The following is a 25,790-nucleotide window of genomic DNA, read 5'->3' as shown; positions in this document are numbered from 1 at the left end:
TTAAAGCCTTAAATAACTTACTCAGAAATTAATTGTGACTTTTGTTGCTATTTTATGTGAACTTTATTTAATTATATGTAAAAGGCCTTTCTAGACCTTCAGCCACTAATATTAATTACATTAAAATAAAGTATGATACATGTAGATACATATTATTGAATCTTGATTCAAGTGTTGAAAGTAGGTGATGGGCATGTAGCCATACATATTACTATTCCCTCTCCTTTTCATATGTTTGAAAATATTTAGAATACACATGAAAAATAAGTCACAAATAACATTAATAGAAAAATTCCAATTACTTATGAAATAGAAACTGAGGTTTCAAAATATGGTTTTGTTTTTAGATTGAAGATGCTCAAGTTCAAGACACTGGTCGTTACACTTGTGAGGCAACAAATGTTGCTGGAAAAACTGAGAAAAACTATAATGTAAACATTTGGGGTAAGTGTGATTATATGTAACTCCTTCAAAATCAATCATAGGTAGACTTCCTGAACCTAAGCATATTGGTTATTAGAACTTCGACATGGCACACTTCTCCTCTCCTACCTGAGCGTATACCTTTAGTTCTTGCAACCAGGATCTTCTAACGATCGAGCTTTCTCCATGAACTGATGATGGCTGGATCAATTGAAAGAGATCAGAAGGCCAAATCATGCACATGGATTTTGTGTGTGACAGAGAGAACACCTGTGTTTGCTTGGTAGTGGGATTACTCTGCTGACCAGTGAGAAAAGCTGTCCTCACTTGAAATTCTACCATTTGTTACCAACTAAGATGATTCCTGGGAATTATCACAACTGTACTTGGCTATGACTATCTGCTAATTGTTAAAAAGTGCTCCAATTTCCAGTATATTCACCTTTATTTACTTGTTTAAATTCACTTATAACGTATCATGCCACATTTCTTTGATTGTATTTGTTTAAACTTTTTAACTGTTGAGATCATGAGCTGAAATGTATCTTTTGATTTATAAAAGTTTATTCGAAACCACATTTTTAAAATCCAAATAGGTAGAGGAAGTAATTTGATTCCAGTGGAGAGCACATATCTTTTAAAACTTCAAAACCCTGAATTTATATGTAGAAAATAATTAATTATAAATCATTATCATTGAGGAAGGTTATGAGAAGTGCTATTATTCACCCTGTGAAATGATTAATTTACCTTTAAAGAGTAAAATTTACTAAGTAGTAAATTTATTTACTACATATTAGTTATATATCATTGACATCTATCCCTACCTCCTTCCATCCTTTTTCTTCCTCCATTGCTCCTTCCCTTTCTTTCTCATTTCTTTCAAATGGGAAAAATATTCTTGTAACTCCCAGTCTGGACAAGACACTGAGCTAAGTGTTGTCAAGTAAAGAAAGTGTTGTCAAGTGTTGAAAAAAAAGAGAAAAATTAGAGCTGATGATCAGTTAGAAAGTGAGGTGAGAAATTCATTTTTGCAATGGTATATTGAAGATGTGTATAGAGTGTCCCTGTGAAGCTGTCCTCTGTGCAGTCAGGAATACAGGCCTATAATTTAGGAGAGAGAGAAAAAAGAGTTAAAATGTAAAGGTGGAGACATGAGTATATATGTAGCAGTCAAGATCCCATAGAGAATAAGAAGAATGTGCACAGAAGAACACTGTAGACTCTCACACATACAATATAAAAAAAGAGACAGAAAAAGAAACACAAAGTGAGAAACTGAGAAGGAGCAGTCAAAGAGGTAGGGGAAAACTTGTGTCATGGAAACTGAGGACAATGGTGTTCCCAAAAGAAAAACATGGACAACAAACGAGTTGGACATATGGATGGGTAAGTGCATGAATGAATAATGTCACATATTGCAGAGAAATTAGACATGAACTACAAAGTGTAGTTTACAGAAGAGAACAATGCCCCTTTAAAGGAAAGCAATTTAATAGGGGAAAGCAGAATGCAGTAAATATAAGAATAAATGATTGAGGGGAGAAAGTTGAGACATCAAGGATAAATTCACTCAAAAAAATATTTATCATGTGCCTCTGTGTTCTAGGCACCATGCCTCATATAGTCATAGAGAAGTTAATGAGAAAGACAAAGCCACTGGTCACACAGAACATGTAGTCTGCTGCTACATAAATATCTTTAAATAGACATTTAAAATTAAACCTCCTAAGAGATCATAGGAGTATTTGCGGGAAGACATATCAGGGCTCATGACATCTAATTGAGATTTTAAGGATAAGTAGGCATTAGCTCTCTGAAGAAGATGGAAGCATTACAAAGACCTGGAGAATACTGTCTGTGTTCACTGAGGCAAACATCATTCACTATGGAGCCTGGTATGGAGCTGAGGAGAATGAGAAGATCTTGGGTAGAAAAGGTTAAAAAGGGAAGATTGAAAAGAATGTCTAAAACCAGTTTTTAAAGTAGGTATTTGATTCTTAAAGTGATAGGATACCATTTAAAAGGATTTATAGAAGGACTGGGGTATTCAGATCTGTATTTTGGGAATAAAACATATAAACTCTATTAGTATTTAAGAAATTGAATTAACAGAATTAATTTATCACGTGGAGAGGTGTGAAAACAAGAAGAGTAAAGGATGGATGTCACTGTGGGTTGGCCCTCTGGGCCATGTGGACAGTAGTGCCCTTTTCTCAGAGAAGGAAGGTGGCTGAATTCAGTTGTGGGCAAGATGAGTTTGAAAGTGCCTCTGAGGCATCCAGATAGAGATGTTTAGTAGTCCGATACAAAAGTCTAGACCTCAGAGGGGGTCTACATTACAGATACAGATTTGCAAGTATTTATGTCAGTGGAAGCCACAGGAGTAGAGAAGGGTAGCATTTAGGTTGGAGAGGGTATACTTATAGTAATCTGTGTAATTGTCATTTTCTTCTGTAGAACTTTCTATCTGTGGTATAGGTGATGACAGAGTAAACTATACGATTCATCCAGAGAAAGAGAGTTGTCAAATAGGAAGGGCAATAGTGCAAGGCAGTTGAGAATATTGACAAAGGAGTAGTTGAAATTATTGATCATGAAATCTAAGCTAGATAGAGAAGTCAGTAAATAAGAGTAGGCAGCTGGATTGGGAGGTTCCTGAGAGGTGAAAAGACTTGAGATTCAATTAAGTCAATGAAATGAGAATTGGGAATAATTGAGTGAAAGAGCTACAAGGACGGAGCAGTAGGAGAAACGTAGAAGAGGAACATGAGGGAGAAAGGGATGAGCAAATCAAGGAAGTGGCGTCACGGTGGTTTGACTGGATATACATGTAGATGTTGAGTTCATACAGAGTAATGGCAGATTTCCATGTGAAGAAGGATAGAAACAAGTGTCAAATTCTTCAATGAATAGAAAAAAAATACTTAAGGGTGCCTGGGTGCTCAGTCGGTTAAGCATCTGCTTCCTGATTTCAGCTCAGTCATGATTTCATGGTCATGAGATTGAGCCCCGCCCACATTGGGCTCCATGCTGAGCGTGGAGCCTACTTAAGATTCTCTCTCCTCCTCCCTCCCATCTTCCCTCAAAAAGAAAATAAAAGAAAGAGAAGAGAAAAGAAAAGAAAAAGAATGGTGGGTTCACAGATGATGGTGAAGGAGAAAGAAAAGTAAATTGATGGCATGAGCCTCAAAGGAATAGGCTTTCACGTGGGGGTGGTTGAAGTTGAACGGTGACTGGAAGCTGGATTGAGGGGTGAGGAGGATTCTCCCACTCCTCAGCTCCCAGGAGCTTGGAAAGCAAGCATCTGTCACCTGATAATACTGCAGCCAGAGAAGGATCTTGAGAGCAGAGTTCAGCCAGCAAATGTGGACTCAGCCTCCTTGAGAGAACCATGGGTAGTCAGGGTTCACTTGAAAGGTTCCAAAGAGAAACTAGAGGACAGTGGGGAGGCAGGCTATGCATTCTAGACCAGGTAACATAGCCATTTCTTGGATCCAACCCCTTGTGTCTGTTCTTTACTACAACGTTGTAAGCGTGATATTTTCCAGTTCTCTTCAGCATCTGAGACATCAGAACTGGCTTGGCACAAATGACAGTTAATTTTAAATTTGGTAGGTGCTTTAGATTTTGATGCAAGAAGTCTATTTATCTGTAATACATTTGCTTCTTTTTAGCCGCTCTGGATATTTTGTTAATTAAGTTTCTATCAGTGAAAATGGGAAGTCTGCTAATAGGTATTTAGTCTACATCTTACAGTTGACTTTTAATGTGGTATTGATATGTCAACATCAAGTGCTAATTACTTCCTTGTGTCATTTGAGTGAGAACCTTTTTTTTTTAATGTAAAGTATTACGGAAGTTTTATGTTAAGTTAATGTAAAAATTGTCTTTTTTCATCTTTCAGTACCACCAAATATTTATGGTTCTGATGAACTTGCTCAACTTACAGTCATTGAAGGGCATCTCATTAGTTTACTGTGTGAATCAAGTGGTATTCCACCCCCAAATCTCATTTGGAAGAAAAAAGGTCAGTTTTCACCCTTAGCATTTATAAAATTAAATATAAATATTAAATGAATTTATATTTTATATGACAAACATGTCACTTTATTAACAATTTCCCTGGGGTCTGCATACTAAAATACTAGATAGCAGGATTGCTTTATTTTAAATGTATAGCATGTGATACTTTTAGTATCTAGCTGAAAATCTTTAGTTTTGATTCTGTTCTCCAGAAAAAAAAATAAGTTTCTGTATTAGTTGATTGCTTTTTAATCAAACGCATTATAGAGTGGTTCTAATGATCAAGAGTCCACCATTCAAAGAAGTCTTTTTTCTTCTTCAGAATAGCTTTAAAAAATATTTTCTATAACAAGCAACTTTGCTGTATTTGTGACAATTTTGCAGTGTTAGGATTGAATTCTGCAGTTGAACAAACTTTCAACTTACTCATCAACAAATATTTATATGTATCCATTACCTATCAGAGAGATCATGTATATTTTTAGTTGACTTTTAAAATCATTTTTGTGGGGCACCTGGGTGGCTCAGTGGATAAGCGTCCAACTTCAGCTCAGGTCATGAGCTCATAGTTCATGGGTTCGAGCCCCACATGGGGCTCTGTGCTGACAGCTCAGAGCCTGGAGCCTGCTTCAGATTCTGTATCTCCCTGTCTGTCTGCCCCTCCCTTTCTTGCTCTGTCTCTCTCTGTCTCTCTCTGTCTCTCTCTCAAAAATAAACATTAAAAAAATTAAATTAAAATCATTTTTACTGTTTTAATATTTTACTTTATTTTTGTTTTCTTTCAAATGCAATATTGATTGAAAGAAAAATTTGCAGAAGATAATCTTGATAAATATCTTCTCTTCTTTCTCTTCCTCATGCTCCTTCTTGTCTTGTTTTTCTTCTCCTCGTTCTCCTTTTCCTTCTTCTGTTTTCCCTCTCCTTCCTTCTCCTCCTCCTTCTTTTTGCATAGGATTGTTTTGCAGTGTCATCTGCCTTTTAGGTACTTGAACTAGGACGTAAATAAATATACTTATCAGAGTATATACACAAAATGTTGTATGTTTTTGCTTCATATTCTGCCATTTTGTTTTCTTTTCAGGCTCCCCAGTGCTGGCTGATTCTGCAGGGCGAGTCAGAACTTTATCCGGAGGCAGACAGTTACAGATCTCAATTGCTGAAAAATCTGATGCAGGGCTATATTCATGTGTGGCATCGAATGTTGCTGGAACTGCAAAGAAAGACTACAGTCTGCAAGTTTACAGTAAGTTATTGACTAACCAGACTTTGGCACAATCTTCTTTTAACCTTTCTGTCTTTCATGTTTACTTTTTCTTTATATCTTTAAGATACATTCAAGGCAGTGTGATTATAGTATACCTATCATGAGACCCACAAATTTAAATTGTGCTGACATAAACAAAAAACAATTGCTTACTTCTGTTATTTATTTAGCAATACAGCTGTCCACTCTGCATCAGCTTGCCAATGGCAGACGCATCGATGTGGTTGTATTGTGTTGTGGGCAGGATAGTGGATGTGTGGAATGGGGAGAGATAGCATTGTATCATAGGGTATATTTGCAGTACGTAAAAATACCTTATTTTAAAGATTAACTTATATATGATTTGAATGTTTTAAATATTTAAATTATATCATTTAACCTTTACATGAGCTATGATAGGAAGCAAAATTAATGCCTCCATTTAAAAGTGTGGAAACCATAGAGGTTTCCATGACTGGCCAAGGTCACACAGCTCAATTGTGGTAGAAGTGGCATTAGAACACAAGGTTACTAACATTGGCCCGTTTTTCTTCCCCCCCACACATATTTATTAGTAAGGGTCTAATTTTTTTTTCTTAGAATCAGTATCAGGTAAATTTAGCTGCAAAACTACAGAATAACTGGCGATCAGTGGCTTAACCAATTAGAGACTTATTTTCTCATATAATGAGAAACCCGAGGTTGGTAGTCACTGGGGTTGGTCAGAACCTTAACTCATATCAGGACAGGAGGGCTAATGGCCCTTCCTTTGTGGTTTCAACATCATTGCTGCAACTGTGGTATCAAGTCCACATTGAAGGCAAAAATAAAGGTAAGGAGTGGTATTTTTTCCTTTCATCAGGAGAGCAAAAGTATTCCAGACCCATTCCCCTCACCCCCTATGCCTACCCAGCCGATCTTTATTTAGATTTTATAGGCCTGAATTGATTCATGTGACCACCTCAAGTTTTAGCAATAGTCTCAGCTTTTCCAGCTCCCATAGTGGAAGTTAGAAGGAAGAAAGGAATTCATTGTGAGCAAGGCTCCTGTATCTATTTTAATGTTAGTCCTAGGAAGACTTCTGTAAATTAGGGCTATGAATGACAGGTTCAAATATTTGTGTAACTTGTCAAAAAGCAGGGAAAGTAGCAAACACAGAATTCTTTTTTTACTGTGTTGATAGTTTATTCTAAGCATGAAACCATTTAGAAACATTGGAGAAGAATTCAACATCTCAATATAGCAATGCTGTCTGTTAGCTTTGGATCTTTTCTTTAATAGTCAATATTCGACATCAAAAATGAATTTAACTTTGACTGATAATAATTCCTATGCAAGACTTGAAGCAGACATTTCCTACTTTATTATTTTTTTCTTTTTTCTTTAGTTCGACCAACAATATCTAATAGTGGCAGCCACCCTACTGAAATTATTGTGACTCGAGGGAAGAGTATTTCCTTGGAGTGTGAGGTGCAGGGTATTCCTCAACCAAAAGTGACCTGGATGAAAGATGGCCGCCCCTTGACCAAGGGAAGGGGAATGGAAATATTGGATGAAGGTCGCATCCTTCAGCTGAAGAACATTCATATATCTGATACAGGCCGTTATATGTGTGTTGCTGTGAATGTAGCAGGAATGGCTGACAGAAAATACGACTTAAGTGTACATAGTAAGTATAAAGAAGCTCAATAAGTCTATTCACTGGCTCTTATAGTCTATAGCATCCTGGATAGGAGATTTAAGCCTTCTGTGTTGAGTCTTTTATTTATAGCCTATGATTTTCTACATATGTACCTCTTTTCTGGATCAGTCCTGTCATTTATCCTTCTATACCTGACCTCCCATTTCTTAGCTTGCTGAAACAGGCATATATTGGATATTCTATTAGAATAGATATTCTATTAGAAAAGCACATAGTGAAGTAGATATAATTGTCTAATTATCTTCTTCAAGTACTTTTGGTCCAGTGCTATCCCAAGTAATATTCCTTAAGTCTATTTTCCAAATTTGCTGTCTTGGTTTGAACAAGCCTAGGTTCCTTAGAGCTTACGGACTCAGCATCAGTTGTTCATGAGTTTTACCAAAGTCAGCTTTAATATTTTAATTATTGAGTCATGAATGTCAATACGAATACACCAAACATACATGTACTCAGGGACAGTTTTTTGTATGCATATAATTTGAATTGCAATTTTAATTTTTGCTTTGTTTTTTTAATTCAGTTTATTTAAACAAAAATAATTTGCCACCCCACCCCACCCCACCCACACACACACACACCACACACACACCTTTGACAACCATCAGTCTGTTCTCTGTATCTTTAAACTTGGTTGTATTTATTTGTTTATTTTTAGATTCCACATCTAAGAGCGATCATACAGAATTCGTCTTTCTCTGTCTGACTTATTTCACTTAGCATAATGCCCTTGAGGTAGTTTTGTTCTTTTTTTACGGCTGAACAATAATCCATTGTATATAAATCCTTTAATTTCTTTATCTATTCATCCATCAATGGACACAGGTTGTTTCCATTGCTTGGCTATGGTAAATAAGGCTGCAATGAACATGTGGGGGCATATATTTTTTCAAGATAGTGTTTTCATTTTCTTCATATAAATACCTAGAAGTAAATTGCTGAATCACATGGTGGTTCTATTTTTAATTTTTTAAGGAACTTCAGAAAACCTGTTTCTCATCATGGCTGCACCAGTTTACATTCCCACCAACAGTGCACAAGCATTCTCTTTTCTTTTCATCCCCCCTCCTTGTTATTTTTTGTCTTTTTGATAATAGCCTTTCTAACAGGTGTGAGGTGATCTTGCATTGTGCTTTTGATTTGTATTCCCTATTGATTAATAATGTTGAGTACCTTTTCGTGTACCTATTGGCCATCTGTATGTCTTTTTTTTCTTTTTTTGATGTTTATTTATTTTTGAAGGAGAGAGAGACAGAGCGTGAGGGGGAAGGGGCAGAGAGAGAGGGAGACACAGAATCTGAAGCAGGCTCCAGGTTCTGAACTGTCAGCACAGAGCCCAACACAGGGCTCAAACCCATAAACCATGAGATCATGACCTGAGCCAAAGTCGGAGGCTTAACTGACTGAGCCACTCAGGCGCCCCTGTATGTCTTTTTTTTGGAAAAATGTCTATTCATATACTTTTCCCATTTTTAATTGTATTGTCTGTTTTGGGCTATTGAATTGTATGAGTTCTTTATATATTTTGTATATTAACACCCTATCATATATATGATTTACAAGTAATTTTTCCTATTTGGTAGGTTGCCTTTTCATTCTGTTGATTATTTCCTTTGCTGTGCAGAAGCTTTTTACTTTGATGTAGTCCCATTAGTTCATTTCTGCTTTTGTTGCTTTTGTTTTTGGTGTCACATTCAAAAAATCATCTTAATATCCTATGTCAAGGGGCTTACTGCCTATGTTGCCTTCTAGGAGTTTTATGTTTTCATGTCTTGCATTCAAGTCTTTAATTCATTTGAGTTAGTTTCCATGTATGGTGTCAGATAATGGTCCAATTTCATTAGTTTGCATTTGGCTATCCAATTTTCCTAGCACCATTCATTGAAGAGACTGTCTTTTCCCCATTGGATATTCCTGGCTCCTTTGTCATGAATTAATTGACCATATATGAGTGGGTTTGTTTCTGGGGTCTCTATTCTGTACCATTGATTTGTGTCTGTTTTTATGCCGATACCATGCTGTTTTAATTGCTATAGCTTTGTAGAATAGTTTGAAATTAAGTAGCGTGATGCCTCCAGCTTTGTTCTTTCTCAAGATTGCTTTGGCTATTTGGGTTTTTTTGTGGTTCCATATAAATTTTCGGATTGTTGATTCTATTTCTGTGGAAAATACCATTGGAATTTTGATAGGGATTGCATTGAATCTGTAGATTAGTTAGTATGGACATTTTGATAATATTAATTTTTCAATCCTTTTATTTGTGCCTTCTTCAATTTCTTTCATTAATGTCTTATAGTCTTCAACATACAGGTCTTTCACTTCCGTGGTTAATTTATTCCTATGTATTTTATTCTTTCTGATACAATTGTAAGTGGGATTGTTTCTTTGTTTCACTCTGATACTTAATTATTAATGTATAGAAATGTGATAGATTTTGTGTATTGACTTTGTATCCTGCAACTTTAATGAATTCATTTATTAGTTTTAACAGGTTTTGGATGGAATCTTTAGGAATTGCAACTTTTAAATCTATAGAAACAATGATAAATTTAATAGACACAGTCTTATAAGTTGAATCCAATTAGGACATGCACAACATCCAGTATTAATAACCTGTGGTTTGCAGCCAGTATATGAGCCAAAGTTAACAGAATCAGAATGTAAAAGAAAAGAGGTTTCAATATAAAGCATCTTTTTCTGTTAGATTACTTTTAATTTTTAGGATTAGAATTATTTGTTAGAAAATTCTGCCCATAAGGAGGTCATAAATCCATATTAGAGATTTACCAGACAAGATGAATGACTCAGAAAATCATTCACCACCAAGGGAATAATGGCGTGAAAGTCATTTACTGCTATCAGTGGGGAAAAAAGTGACATTTTTTACCTCCAGCAATGTCACACTAAAAATACTGCTGCTACTAATAAGCTCATTGTTGTGGTTGCTTATTTTGCTTACTGTTCACCAGAAAATGGAAGTCTAATTATTAGCCATAGGCTGTTGAGGATTTGGTTTTTGATATATATTAGCTACTTTATTTTCCTTTTCTTGTTTGTTTTATCTTACAGCCCCTCCAAGCATCATAGGAAACCATGGGAAACCTGAAAATATCAGTGTCGTGGAAAAGAACTCAGTGTCCCTGACTTGTGAAGCTTCCGGAATTCCCCTGCCTTCGATTACCTGGCTTAAAGATGGGTGGCCTGTCAGCCTTAGCAGTTCTGTGAGAATTCTCTCAGGTATTAGAAATTTTCGTAACCTGATAATCTGGATGGCTTCATATGGCTACAGTTTCTCCTTAATTTCTCTCTTTTATTTTTTCTTTTTGATCTAATTGCTTACTATATTTCTGGTCATATTAAGAAAAAATATTTAGAAGGACATCAGAAGCCCTATGAAAAGGGGGAGAAATCTGTAAATATCTCTAGATCCTTTTAAGAAAGAAATCACGGCACTTTCTTATTACTTAAATCATGGGGATGTCAGAACATTCATGCTACAGTAAGTACCAATCAATTTGAAAAGTGAGGAATGAAGAGAAATACTGAAAATGAAGCCAGAGTCTAGAATGAACATATTTTATAACAAATCTCCATAACCAAGTATTTCATTTGAGTGAGTTTTATATTTTCAGGATGGGTTAGTTTCCTATGAGCTAGGACTTTATCATTAATGTAAAAGGGATATTCAGCTTCTCCATCATCTGATTATGTAAAAAAAATCTATTAGTTTGTCCTTTATAAACCAGGGTAAGCATGCAGAGAGGTGTCTCAAGGCCATGCCACAGGAGTCTGTGCTTAGCTCTTTTAGGAATGAGTCTGTGCTTCACTCTTTAGGTCTTACACAGACCAAGAAAACAATCTTGCCGAGCTGTGGTTAATAAAGGGCTTGGATACTGAGAAGAATACGTAATATGCTGAAATGAAGGCATCTGAATTCAAACACACCTCACCCTGAAACTTTAGAGTTAAGCCTAACAAAATGGAGTTAAACAAACTTATGCACTTACATTAAAAACATGATGATGGGGGCATCTGGATGAGTCAGTCGGTTGAACTCCCAACTCTTGGTTTCAGCTCAGGTCATGATTTCACAGTTTTGTGAGTTAGAGCCCTGAATCGGGCTCTGAGCTGCTAGCACAGAGCCTCCTTGGGATTCTCCCTCCCTCCCTCCCTCTCTCTCTCTTTCTCTCTCTCTCTTTCTCTCTCTCTCTCTCTCTCTCTGCCCCTCCCCCGCTTGTGCTGTCTCTCTGTCTCTCTCTCTCAAAATAAACTTAAACATTTTTTTTAAATGATGAAAATTAGGCTGAAATTTGGCTTCAGAATTTTTCAAGAAGAGCTCTGAATTGTGTTTGTGATTCAGTATACATTAACAGTGTAATGTGGTCATCAAGAAAATAAATCCAGTATTTTGCCACATTAATAAAAGATATTTTCATTAATTAAAAAAAAGAAAGAGACCAATTGTATTCTGGACTTAACTTACTAGGAAGACTGGAAGGACCTATTGATAATATTTTTAAAGAAAGGTAACCATGATAGTACATTATTGCAAAATAATTTACATTTCTGATTGTATTTAAGGTGGAAAAATAAACCGTATGTAACGTTATGGTTACATAGTGAAAATTAAATCTAAAGACTTGGAGAACCATGGTGCAGAAAAGAATTATGTTGGTTGTGTCTAGTTCCAGAGGCTAAAAGTAATGCCAGTTTATGGAAGATTCTAGGGACAGATTTGGGTCTGAATATAAGCAACTTAAAAAATATTTATATTGTTAAAAGTTAAGATGAACTATTCTTAACAGTAAGTGACCTCTTGCCTCTAAATTTGTTCAAAGTTTCAATTCCCACTTTTGAAGACTTTTTCAGATAAGATCCTTTCCTAGTTTTGAATTAGTTCTAAATATCCTAAGGTACCTCTGTTTTTTTAAGGTGTTGGTCTATAAATGATAGGACCTTGCTGAAGAATTTATATTGCTATAATTATTATATTTATTGCCTATAATACTCACTAAATTTACAATTCCAAAAAAGTTACTTTGTTCACTTCTATTTCTTCACCTATAAAGTAAAGATATTAATAATATTTGCCTCTTAGGGCTTTTGTAAAGTTGAAATGAGTTCATATATGTAAATCAGTTAACACAAGTATCCAATACATGTTCAGTGTTGACATAGACAGTCAAGTAAAAGGTTTGGGTGTCCCTGTCCTGGGAAATTTTCCTATTTCCTTACTATATTACTTTCCTCTGCACAGGAGTCCTAGTCTCTATTGACCTTAGGAAATGCATACGAATGACAAAGGCTTTATTACAATTTGGCTACCAAAAACCTGAACACATTATCGTCTTGTCTTGAAATTATCCTCATGTTTTTGGCTTCTTTTTTTTTTAATTCTCAATTGCTGAAAAAGTAGGAACTCTTTTTAAATATAATAGCTACACCAGGGCTCCTGAAATGAAAAGGCAAGATAGTAGTGATGTACTGCTATCACAAAGAGTGATATGCTCTGGCTTATTCTAGATTTACAGGAGTGGTGTTTTGGTTTTATTTAGTCTTGTTTTGCTTGACAAGCAGCTGGAGATCCCTGAGTGAACACATTAAAAGTATTTGACCTCATGGCGTTGCCAAAAGAGTCATTCAGTTTTACAGTCTGAACATGTGTATTGTGCAATAGATGAATGAGAATCAGATGAATGGCATATGACTTGCTTGGTCCTTGGTCTGCTGCACACTTCTGTTTCATTAAGATTAGTTCTCCTGAGACTAAGTACAGATTTTCTGAAAGCAATATGTTTGTGAAGGTCATTGTTTTGAAGTTATCTGCCAAGAACAGATAGCTGCTATAAAAATTTAATAGGTACAAGAAACATCTCCATTTAAGTATAACTTACTGTCAGATCTTTTGTTTCTCACTGGATTAAGTGAGAGGACCAGGAAACTAAAGAAAGATCATGAGATTTAGGCGGTTAAGGTTTGCAGAGCTAGAAATAACTCATAAAAGTTGTATTGTGTTAATATCTCTCAGCTGGAATCGTATTATGGTCTCACTAACTTGGCAGTGAGTACCTGAATCCCTGCCGAATTAACACAGGTTTTTTTGAAATGTTTACATAATTTCTGTATTTAACTTTCTTTATTTAAATTCAGTTCAGAAAAAAAAAAAGATTGAATTCAGGTAATCAACTTTGTCTAAATAAGTTACTACCTAGCTCGCCTTTCAACGGGTTGAAGATAGGAAGGTTGCTTACAGGAAAAGCTCAGTGACATCTTGTGTTTATAAAAACAAAGCAGATGGACTCTCCTGAGAAATCCAGAGCCAGGTGAATATTTACATGAAAATTCCATGTTTAACCATTTCCATTTTTTTAGTTCAAATTCAGAGTACTAAGCAAAAATGTACCAGGTAGAAACGTATTACAAAATCTAAGACATGAGTTACTTTTTTTTTCTTAGAATGTACTTCTCAAATGGTTTCAAGGACTCTCCTCTCAGTGTGCCTTAGTTTTCTTCAAGCTTTGCTTCAGCCCATTTACTGGCTCCTCTTCCTTTGTCCTTCAGGGTGTGACTAGACCCTTCAGCATATCAGAGCCTCCCTCTCAGTCTACAAGCATTTCATAGATGCAGAATCTTTTGTCCCTACATAGAAGTACAAAACAAAAATGTAACAAAAGCAGAGTTGTGCTAGTCAGTCAAGTGACGCCCACAGACTTTGATCGAAATGATTCTAGGACTCCATGATACTCAGGTGAAGACCAGTAGTTGGTCTTCATGGTTTCCCCCATTCCTTATAGAGTGATGTCACCATAGTCTGGGTTACTTGTGTAGTTCTTTTTCTCACATTCCCATTTCATATGCCCAGTGGCAAGCTGGGAATCTTTTCCTAAATGTCCTGTCACAGTTGTCTTTCTAAAGCACAGATCACATCATGACGTTTTTTTGTTTACACACTTCCATAGCTTTTAGTGAGCATGATAAAGTCCCAATTCCATAGCAAAGCATTCAAGGGGCCAAAGCGTCTGGCCCTACTCCAACTAGTCTTATCTCTAAATATTGGCTTCACGTTCTCTGATTCTTTTTTTTTTTTTTTAGAGAGACAAAGAGGGAGTGAGTAGGGAGGAGGGGCAGAGAGAGAGAGAGAGAGAGAGAGAGAGAGAATCTCAAGCCGTCTCCACCCTCAGCTCGGAGCCCAATGCAAGACTCAATCTCATAACCCTTGGATCATGACCTAAGCTGAAATCAAGAGTCGGACACTCAACCTACTGAGTCACCCAGGCTTCCCTCACCTTTAAGTACCACAACCCACATCTGTTTTCTCCTGTACTACCTCATTCATAGTCTACTTAACAGTGGTTTCTCTCAACTCCTCTATGTGTTAAAGTATACTTGCCTTTTAAGATTATGTTCAAACATCACCTCTCTGAAACTCTGTTTCTTGCCTGCTGTCACCTAGCATTGCATTAATGTTTTTATCCATTCAACCAAAAAATTATTCTGAGTTGCGCTTTCTGTTTCATATAGACTTAAAACATGATTTAAAAAAGATACTTGACTTAAATGAATGTTTAAGGCCTTTGAAGCATATTGGCTGAATTTTATCTAAATTGAGCATTAGTTGGCCAACTTGTAAAGTTATCGATTTCTTTTTGAGTCATCTGGTGGTTTGCTTCTCTAGGAGGCAGGACTCTGCGGTTGATGCAGACCAGAATAGAAGATGCGGGACAGTATACTTGTGTTGTAAGAAATGCAGCTGGTGAAGAAAGAAGAATCTTTGGGCTTTCAGTATTAGGTATTTTTATAATTTTCAGTTGGCTTAATGCATTCTCTATGTACATTTAAAATTTATCTACAGCTTGATCTCACATTCATATATTCTTTGGCCCCTGGGCTGATACTTTTGGCAATAATTCAGTGTTAGAATAATTTTGGATGTAATTAGTTGGATTAAAATGCCTGAAATGCCATGTCTTTTCAGTTCACAATTGTTCAACAATATTTTAAGACTCTGATAACTTGTTTCATGTGAATATTTATCAGAGTTACAGTGGGAGAAATAAATGTCTAATAAATGTTCTTATCAACTTGTTGGCATTTTTATCCAGACTTTATAACTTATGTTACAATAAAATTCATTATAAGTGAATTCATGGCATATAACTTTATACTATATCTAAAAATTGGAATTGATCAAAATAATGTTATGACATTATTCTAGTAAACAAATAATGAGAATTTGGGGATTTGTTTTAAAGGTTATAGCTTATAAAAATATAAACAAAGATGCTTATAAAATAATAATCCTGCTGTTAGAATAGTTGCTTACTTTTTCTGTTTTTTTCTGCATTTAACTTTTTTTTTTTTTAGTGCCACCTCGCATTGTGGGTGAAAATACATTGGAAGACATGAAGGTCAAAGAGAAACAGAGTGTTACACTGACATGTGAAGTGACAGGTAAGGGACTTAGCTCTTGTATTCCTGCTGTTCCTCCACTCACTTATTATTTATTGCCTCCACTATGTATCTTAATTAGTTGAGAAAAAAGTCAAACTACTATAATAAGCATTTGAAATTGAATTCTAGTTGAGTAGAGCCAGTAGAAGTATAGGAGGAAATTTCTCAGATTCTCTGGAGATGAGAATATTCCAGGTGCCTGGGTAGCTCAGTCGGTTAAGCATCTGACTCTTGATTTCAGCTCAGGTCATGATCTCACCGTTTGTGAGATCCAGCCCTGTATCAGGCTCTGCACTGGCAGCGCGGAGCCTACTTAGGATTCTCTCTCTCCTTCTGTCTGCCCCTCCCCCTCTCAAAATAAATAAATAAACTTTAAAAAAACAAAAGAATACCCCTACACTGAGGAAAGGAAGGAAGAAGGGGTGGGTGGGGGAAAAAAGAAAGACACATAGGTCTTTTCTTTCAATTCAATAAATTATTGTCTTTTTAAAAATTCTGCTTCTGCTTGTATATAGAGAAACAGAAAAGATGTATACAATATATGTATATACATATATACACACACATAGATAAAGAAAGTGTGATGTACACACACACACACACACACTCACACACACACACACATTTTCTTTATCCATTCACCTGTCAATAGACACTTAAGTTGTTTTCATATTTTACCTATTGTGAATAATACTGCAGTAAACGTGGGAGTAGAGATATCTTTTTAAGACAGTGACTTTGGTTTTTTTTAAATATATGCCCAGAAGGAGAATTGCTGGATCATGTGGCATTACTATTTTTAATTTTTTGAGATCTCCACAATGTTTTCCAAAGTGGCTATGCCAATTTACATTCCCACCAACAGTGCACAATTGTTCCCTTTTCTCACATCCTCGTCAATACTTGTTATCTCTTGTCCTTTTGATAACAGTCATTCTAACAAGTGTGACATAATATCTCACAGTGGTTTTGATTTGCATTTCCCAATGATTAGTGATGTTGAACATCTTTTCATGTAGCTATTTGTCATCTGTATGTCTTCTTTGGAAAAAATGTCTATTCTGGTCCCTTGCCAATTATTAAATTTTATTATTTGTTGTTGTTTGCTATTAAGTTCTTTATATATTCTGGATATTAATCCCTCATCAGATATGTGGTATGCAAATGTTTTCCCCCATTCCATAGGTTGCCTTTTTATTTTGCCAATGATTTCTTTTGCTGGGCAGAAGCTTTTTAGTTTAGGACTCCCATGTCATAGACTCTGGGTCTGGAGTTCTCCTTGTCCAGCAAGAAAGTGGATGCAGGATTGAAATGCCAGAGAGGGTAATGTCCAAGAGGAGACAAGAGCCCTCCTGAATAAGGGTCCTTGCTCTGTTTTTATTAGGATCAGAAATCTTACCAGCGTGATGGGCATGCACAAAGAGACAATGAAACTGTGAACATTAATTCATGGGCATGGGGGAAAGTGAGTTTGAAGATATGCAGTGTTAGGGGTTTGGGTCAATACAAAATAAAATTCTGGTGCTGGGTGGAAGGTTGTTTACAGCAGATGTGAGGCACCACCTCTGTTTACCTAAACTGGCCTAGGGACAAGAAAGAGCATGCTACTTCAGGGTTAATAAGGCACCGTTCTTTTGCTAATTAGCTCCACTCCAGGCAACTTGCCCTGCTGTGGTCTATAGCCCTGTTTACCTGTTTTTGTCCTTCCTTCCAGTGAAAGCAGCTTTCTGCTATTGTACTAAATTGGAGGGTGTTTCTGCCCTGAAACCTAATCTTGTTTACCTCATCTTGGATGTTTTCATCCTGAGATTTCCTGTTCCTATACCTTAGTCCTATTCTGAGGGCCTTTGCCCTGTTTACCTAATCTTGTTTACCCAAACTTGGGTGTGTTCATCTTGTGGCTAATTCTTTATGCCTTGTTAACCCATCAGTGCAAGCTCAGGGAATTCCTAAGCTTATTCCCTACAGTTCCCCCTTTTTTTGTTTTTCTTGGTTCTTCTAGTTTAGTGTTTGAGGACCGTCATAATGAGCTCCTGGTCCTTTTGCTTTTGGATGGTTTGGAGGGTGATTCTGCAAATATGTAAAAAGAGACACGGTAAAAGCATTCCACTTCCCAGAGTTATCCACAGTTTAAGATGAGTGCTGGCTGTTAAGTAAGAAAGGATTTAGGTCACGCCACATTGCCCAGGAATCAGCCCACTCATTTTTAAGTTAGTCTTCTGCATATTGTAGCTGTTGATACAAGTCATATCTAAGTTTTCTCATATTGTTAGAGAGGTAGAAAGAAAAAACACTGTGAAGGTGTGTCTGGACAGCATCCCAAGCTTGGGAGTGATTATAAGGAATGCCAGTCATGCAAATATGCTGGTAGTTAGAGTCGCAGGACAGTTTAGAGTGAAGGAACAAGGCCTTCTGTCTTTTTCCAATAAATTCCACTGCAGCCTCAAGAGCTTTGAGGCAGGCCAAAACTTGTCTATCAATAGAAGTTTGACTTATAAATTCTTTGGTAGTGTTGACCATAAACTTATTAAGGACATGGGCTGTTTGGATAGTATGATGCAGGAGATTCCAATAACAGTGGCAGAGACCATAGCGCCTACTGCTGCTAGGATGCCCATGATTAACAGGCCAACAAATCTTTTTTGCCTTACGAGTGTTGAACAAACTTGGAAAGTGTGCCTAGTCCTGATGGATGCATATAGGGCTCAGAGCTATTACAGGAACCCAGGCCGAGATGCGCTAAGTACTGATAAAGAGGAGATATTTAATTGGGTAATGTTATAATTATTTATGCAGGACATAAACCAGCCCTGGGAGGGAGAGATATTGTAATTATTTTCTAGTTGTTTGATCTGTAAAGTGGAGGTAGCAAAGAGAACATAGGGAGAAGGGACACAAGTAGTGGTCCATGCAAATTGATGGTTGTTCAAGGAAGCCCAAGTTATGTTAATATGTCGATTTACATAAATTTCACCATGCTAACAGTACAAGTGAAGAAGGGAAGGCCAAGCTTACAAAGATTAACAAGCCGGTCCTTTTAATTTCTCTTTATGTGCATTAATTAAAGGGCCTGACAAGCTCTGTCTTTCCAGAAAATATTGTCCCTACTAGACTGGTCATAGGATATGGTCTTATTTGAATATTTTGTTTCAAGGTGTCCTCTAGGACCCCTTCAATAATAGTCCAATTGCCCCAGCAAAGATTATGCTCAATCTCTCCATAACAGGTTGTCCAAGGAATATTATTCCAGGGGTGGTCTGAATATTTGAGACTAGACCAAGCTATAACATTAGGAGTGTGAGATATGTTTGTTTTTTGAGGTAAATCAAAGCTTGTGGCTGACAAAAAGGTAAAATTCTCTGGCCTTGTAGAGGTTTTGGGCTGTACACATAAAAGCCAGTTAATTTTTAGTTTGCGACAAACAGGTAAATTGCTAAATTTAGTAACACACACAGGAGGTGCTGGAAGAAGCCACTATTGAGGTCTTGGCATATAAAGCCAATACTCTTGTTCAGTTTGGAAGGGCCAGTTAAGATTGGCTCCTTCCATGAACTCTGCCATTATTGCTAATAGAAATATCCCAGGCTAGGAGTGTTAAGCTATCAAATATAGGTAGGTTAAGAAGATGAGCCCAATATGAATATTGAACTCAGCCTGGACAAATGAGGGCAAGGAGAAGAATCAGGGTTACATATATCAAATTCTTGTTAATGATGGAGATCATGGCCATCAGATGCGAATTAGGGGCATATGCAATATCATTGTGTTGTAAGAGGATGACAGCCTGGTTAGACAGGTGTTTAAGGCTTCCCCATGTTATATCAGGAGCAAAAACTTGTGTTTGTGGCTTCAGGATGAGGAGTCAATGCAGAGGCTTCTTCCATCTTGAAAAAGGGGGGCAGTGGTTGCTCATTCAGAGTCATTCTCTGGATGTCCTAGTTCACTGGAAGATATCCTGGGGGTCTCCACTATGGCATGGTACAGCTTCACCAACCAAGAGGGAATCCACAGAGGTCCAGAATCTGAAAGAACACAAGCATATCCTCGACCCCAGGTGAGAAGTTCAGTGGGCCCAGTCCGTGTGAGCCCCCCTTTGGGGATTTTGGATAGCACCACCATAGGGTGAGAGGGTTTATCTGATTTTGAAGAATGTCATTCAGCTGCAGTTAGTATTTAAAAGTTAAGAGTAATCATAGCACTATCAAGAAGGAGCTGAGGTTATAATGCAGACAGCCTGGGGTATCTCCCCCCTTTTTGTTTGTTTGTTTGTTCTTTTACATATTTTTGAGCATATTATGTGTTCATTTTGTAATGGCTTGGCCTTGTGGATTATAAAGAATGGGTAATTCCAACCAAGGCTTAAGTAAAAAAAATTAAAAGGGTGTGTTGTCCTGTTGTTTTACCCTTTTTGTTAAAATTATATTTATTTATTTATTTACTTACTTATTTTAGTTATTACCATTAACAAAAATGTAGTTTTGTTTTTTAGATCTTACATATCTCTTTTTTATATATGAAGTTACTTATTTCCATTAGCCTTAATTACATATAGCAGAATTTTAACTCTTAGAAACCTTAGTCTCCAGTGAAAACTAGGTAGTAACCAATTGTGAACTGTTATATCAGAAATTGTTTAGGTGGCAGACTTATGAATCCATTAGGCATAAAGTATGTTTTTTTAATGGATTTAAATATTCTTAGTTTGGGTTTTTTTTTTTTTTTTGCCATAAGACATCAGAAGCATAAACCTATGTTTAGTAAGCAATGCTTCAGCAGTCCATTTGATTTGGAAGAACCCTAAATGTCTGATGAACTTAATTTGATTTAACATTTAAGCAAAATGTTCAAGTTTTAGGTTACCAAAGACCCTGAAAGCTATTTTAACAATTACTCATGAAAACTATGAGACAAAGTTAACCATTTACTGTAAGTCATCCTCTTGGTAACAAATTGGACCAGAAATAACAGGAGGTTATTTGACCTTCAGTAAACCTTAGTAGAATTAAGGTGTATTATTTAATTCCCTGAGCTTGCACCGATGGGTTAACAAGGCATAAAGAATTAGAAAGCCATAGGATGGGGCACTTGGGTGGCTCAGTCAGTTGAGTGTCCGACTTCAGCTCAGATCATGATCTCATGGTTCGTGGGTTCGAGCCCCACGTCAGGTTCTGTGCTGACAGCTCAGATCCTGCAGCCTGCTTTAGATTCTGTCTCTGACTCTTTCTGCCCCTCCCCCACTTGTGCTCTGTCTCTCTGTCTCTAAAATAGATATTGACCTGTAGTTTTCTTTTCTTTGGTATCCTTACCTGGCTTTGGTATCAGGGTAATGCTGGCCTCCTCTTCAATTTTTGAAAGAGTTTCAGAAGAACTGTTGTTAATTCTTCTTTCAGTGTTTGGTAAAATTCACCAGTGAAACCATCTGATCTCTGCTTTTCTTTATTGCAAGGTTTTTGATTATTGACTCAGTCTCCTTACTCATTGGTCTGTTCAGATTTTCTGTTTCTACATGATTCAGTCTTGGCAACTTACATGTTTTCAGGAATTTGTCTTATTTATTCTAGGTGGTCAAGTTTGTTGGCAATAGTATTAATAGTACTCTCTTATAATCCTTTGTATTTCTATAGTATCAGTTGTAATGTCTCCTCTTTCATTTATAATTTATTTATTTGGGTCTTCTGTCTGTCTTTCTTAGGACAGCTAAACATTTTTATTTATCTTTCCAAAGAACCAGTTCTTAGTTTTGTTAATCTTTTCTATTGTTGTCCTATTCTCCATTTATTTCTGCTTTAGTCTTTATTATTTCCTTCCTTCTGCTAACTTTGGTCTTAGTTCTTTTTTTTCCCTAGTTCCATGATGTGTATAGTTAGGTTGTTTATTTGAGATTTTTCTATTTTTCTATGTATGAGTTTTTCAATATAAGCTTCTGTCTTAAAACTGCATTTGCTGCATACTAAAAATTTTGATGTGTTGTGTTTCCATTTTCATTTGTCCTAAGATACTTTTTCATTTCCCTTTTGATTCTCTCTTTTATCCATTGGTTATTCTAAAGTGTACTGTTTAATTTCCATGTATTTGTGAATTTTCCAGCTTTCCTTCTGTTAATGGTTTGTACTTTTATACCATTGTGATAATAAATGATACTCTGTATGATTCTTCTTTTTTTCTTTTTTTTTTTGACTTGTTTTATTTTTTATTTTTTTAAATTTACATCCAAATTAGTTACCTTATAGTGCAAAAATGATTTCAGGAGTAGATTCCTTAGTACCCTTTACCCATTTAGCCCCTCCGCCTTCCCACAACCCCTCCAGTAACCCTCAGTTTGTTCTCCATATTTACGAGTCTCTCTGTTTTGTCCCCCTCCCTGTTTTTATGTTATTTTTGTTTCCCTTCCCTTACGTTCCTCTGTTTTGTCTCTGAAAGTCCTCATATGAGTGAAGTCATATGATTTTTGTCTTTCTCTGACTAATTTCACTTAGCATAATACCCTCCAGTTCCATCCACATAGTTGCAAATGGCAAGATTTCATTCTTTTTGATTGCCGAGTAATACTCCATTCTATATATATATACCACGTCTTCTTTATCCATTCATCCATCGATGGACATTTGGGCTCTTTCCACACTTTGGCTATTGTTGATAGTGCTGCTATAAACATGGGGGTGCATGTGTCCCTTCAAAACAGCACACCTGTATCCTGTGGATAAATGCCTAGTAGTGCAATTGCTAGGTCGTAGGGTAGTTTTATTTTTAGTTTTTTGAGGAACCTCCATACTGTTCTCCAGAGTGGCTGCACCAGCTTGCATTGCCACCAACAATGCAAAAGAGATCCTCTTTCTCCGCATCCTCGCCAACATCTGTTGTTGCCTGAGTTGTTAATATTAGCCATTCTGACAGGTGTCAGGTGGTATCTCATTGTGGTTTTGATTTGTATTTCCCTGATGATGAGTGATGTGGAGCATTTTTTTCATGTGTCAGTTGGCCATCTGGATGTCTTCTTTGGAGAAGTGTCTATTCATGCCTTTTGCCCATATCTTCACTGGATTATTTGTTTTTGGGTGTTGAGTTTGATAAGTTCTTTATAGATTTTGGCCACTAACCCTTTATCTGATACGTCGTTTGCAAATATCTTCTCCCATTCTGTCGGTTGCCTTTCAGTTTTGCTGATTGTTTCCTTCGCTGTGCAGAAGCTTTTTATTTTGACGAGGTCCCAGTAGTTCATTTTTGCTTTTGTTTCCCTTGCCTCCAGAGACGAGTTGAGTAAGAAGTTGCTGTGGCCAAGGTCAAAGAGGTTTTTGCCTGCTTTCTCCTCGAGGATTTTGATGGCTTCCTGTCTTATATTGAGGTCTTTCATCCATTTTGAGTTTATTTTTGTGTCTGGTGTAAGAAAGTGGTCCAGGTTCATTCTTATGCATGTCGCTGTCCAGTTTTCCCAGCACCACTTGCTGAAGAGACCGTCTTTATTCCATTGGATATTCTTTCCTGCTTTGTCAAAGATTAGTTGGCCATACGTTTGTGGGTCCATTTCTGGGTTCTCTATTCTGTTCCATTGATCTGAGTGTCTGTTCTTGTGCCAGTACCATACTGTCTTGATGATTGCAGCTTTGTAGTATAGCTTGAAGTCTGGGATTATGATGCCTCCTGCTTTGGTTTTCTTTTTCAAGATTGCTTTGGCTATTCGGGGTCTTTTCTGGTTCCATACAAGTTTTAGGATTATTTGTTCTAGCTCTGTGAAGAATGCTCATGTTATTTTGATAGGAATTGTATTGAATATGTAGATTGCTTTGGGTAGTATTGACATTTTAACAATATTTGTTATTCCTATCCAGGAGCATGGAATGTTTTTCCATTTTTTGGAAATGGAAATTATCCATTGGTTAATTTTGGTGTCATCTTCAATTTCTTTCATAAGCTTTTTATAGTTTTCAGTGTATAGATTTTCCACATCTTTGGTTAGATTTATTCCTAGGTATTTTGTGGTTTTTAGTGCAATTGTAAATGGAATCGACTCCTTGATTTCTCTTTCTGTTGCTTTATTGTTGCTGTATAGGAATGCAGCCGATTTCTGTGCATTGATTTTATATCCTGCAACTTTGCTGAATTCATGAATCAGTTCTAGCAGGTTTTTCATGGAACCTTTTGGATTTTCCATATAGAGTATCATGTCATCTGCGAAGAGTGAAAGTTTAACCTCCTCCTAGCCGATTTGGATGCCTTTATTTCTTTGTGTTGTCTGATTGATACTCTGTATGATTTTAATCATCTTAAATTTGTTAAGACTTGTTCTTTGGTCTAACATATAATATATTCTAATTAATGTACTATGTGTGCTAAAAATAATGTGTATTCTGCTATTGTTGGCTAGAATGTTCTGTATAATTCTGTTTGGTCTAGAGTGTTGTCCAAATCCTATTTGTTTTTTTGTTTTTTGTTTTGTAGTTGTTCTTGTTGTTTAATCAGTTCTCTGTATGGATGATCTTTTCATTGTTGACAGTGGATATTAAGTTCCCTAAATACTATTGTATTGCTGTTTATTTCTCTTTTTAGTTCTATTAGTATTTGTTTATATACTTAGTTGATCCAATGTTTGGGTGCACAAATATTTACATTTATTATATCTTCTTGAGGATTGATCCATTTATCATTTCATAATGATCTTCTTTGTCTCCCTTGTAGGCAACATATTACTAAATCTTGTTTTTTAATTCATTCAGTCATTCTCTGTTTCTTGATTGGAGAATTTAATCCATTTATGTTAAAGTAATTATTGATAAGTAAGGACTTACTATTGCCATTTGTTTTCTTATTATTTTGTAAACCCTTCATTCCTTGCTTCTTGCTGTCTTCTTTTGTGAGTTGATGGTTGACTCCTTTATCCTAATCTTTTGTAGAACTAGTATAGATTTTTCTTCACCATGAGACTTACATAAAATATCTTACATGTTTTTTTAGCCTGATAGCAACTTTAATTTGATAGTATACATAAACGTTACATTTTTACTTCTCTCCCCCTCACATTTTAGATTATTGATGTGGCAGTTTTTGTACTTTTTACATGTCCAAATTATTGCAGTTATGGTTATTTTAAATACATTTACTTTTTAAGTTTTAAATTTTTTTTTAATATTTATTTATTTTTTAGAGACAGAGAGAGACAGAGCATGAGCAGGGGAGGGGCAGAGAGAGAGGAAGACACAGAATCCAAAGCAGGCTCCAGGCTCCAAGGCATCAGCACAGAGCCTGACGCTGGGCTCAAACTCATGAACCATGAAATCATGACCTGAGGTGAAGTCGGACACTTAACCGACTGAGCCACCCAGGCACCCCTACTTTTTAACTTTTAGACTAGAGTTGTAAGTGAATTACACACTACCATTACAATTGAAGAGACTATGACTTTGGCTGTATATTTACCGTTACTGGTGAGTTTTATGCATCCTCTTGTTTCCACTTGAGAATGTCTTTATTAGCATTCTTGTAAGGCAGGCCTAGTGATAATGAACTCCCTCAGCTTTTGTTTGTTCAGGAAAATCTTTATCTTTCCTTTGCCAGCTATAGTATTCTTGCTTGACAGATTTTTTTTTTCTGTTAACATTTTGAATAAATTATCCTATTCTTTCCTGGCATACAAAGTAGACCTTATTTTTTTTTAATTTTTAAATGTTTATTTTTGAGAAAGAGGAAGACAGAGCACAAGCAGGGGAGGAGCAGAGAGTGAAGGAGACAAAGAATCCAAAGCAGGCTCCGGGTTCTGAGCTGTCAGCACAAAGCCTGATGCAGGGCTCAAACTCACAAACTGCCAGATCGTGACCTGAGCCAAAGTCAGGCACTTAACCGACTGAGCCACCCAGGCACCTCCAAAGTAGAACTTATTTTTTTTAAACCAGCCTAAAGTCTTATGGAAGTTCCTTAGTATATGATATGCTTTTCTCTTGCTGCTTTCAAACTCTT

At 36.4% G+C, this 25,790-nt stretch overlaps 1 protein-coding gene across 1 annotated transcript in view; it reads left to right on the top strand.

Moving 5' to 3' along the window:
• The window catches only part of HMCN1 (hemicentin 1), a 474,606-nt gene that overhangs the window by 319,132 nt on the left and 129,684 nt on the right, over positions 1-25,790 (top strand). The window contains exons 42-48 of the mRNA XM_047840704.1: positions 348-444; positions 4,331-4,453; positions 5,531-5,692; positions 7,080-7,361; positions 10,461-10,628; positions 15,067-15,180; positions 15,756-15,842. Of these exons, the coding sequence (XP_047696660.1) occupies positions 348-444; positions 4,331-4,453; positions 5,531-5,692; positions 7,080-7,361; positions 10,461-10,628; positions 15,067-15,180; positions 15,756-15,842 (1,033 nt within the window). The remainder of the gene's footprint in view (positions 1-347; positions 445-4,330; positions 4,454-5,530; positions 5,693-7,079; positions 7,362-10,460; positions 10,629-15,066; positions 15,181-15,755; positions 15,843-25,790) is intronic.

Source organism: Prionailurus viverrinus, chromosome F1, assembly GCF_022837055.1.
Source record: "Prionailurus viverrinus isolate Anna chromosome F1, UM_Priviv_1.0, whole genome shotgun sequence".
Lineage (NCBI taxonomy): Eukaryota > Metazoa > Chordata > Mammalia > Carnivora > Felidae > Prionailurus > Prionailurus viverrinus.
Note: the sequence above shows the minus strand (reverse complement) of the source record. Positions and strands in the feature narration are given on the sequence as shown.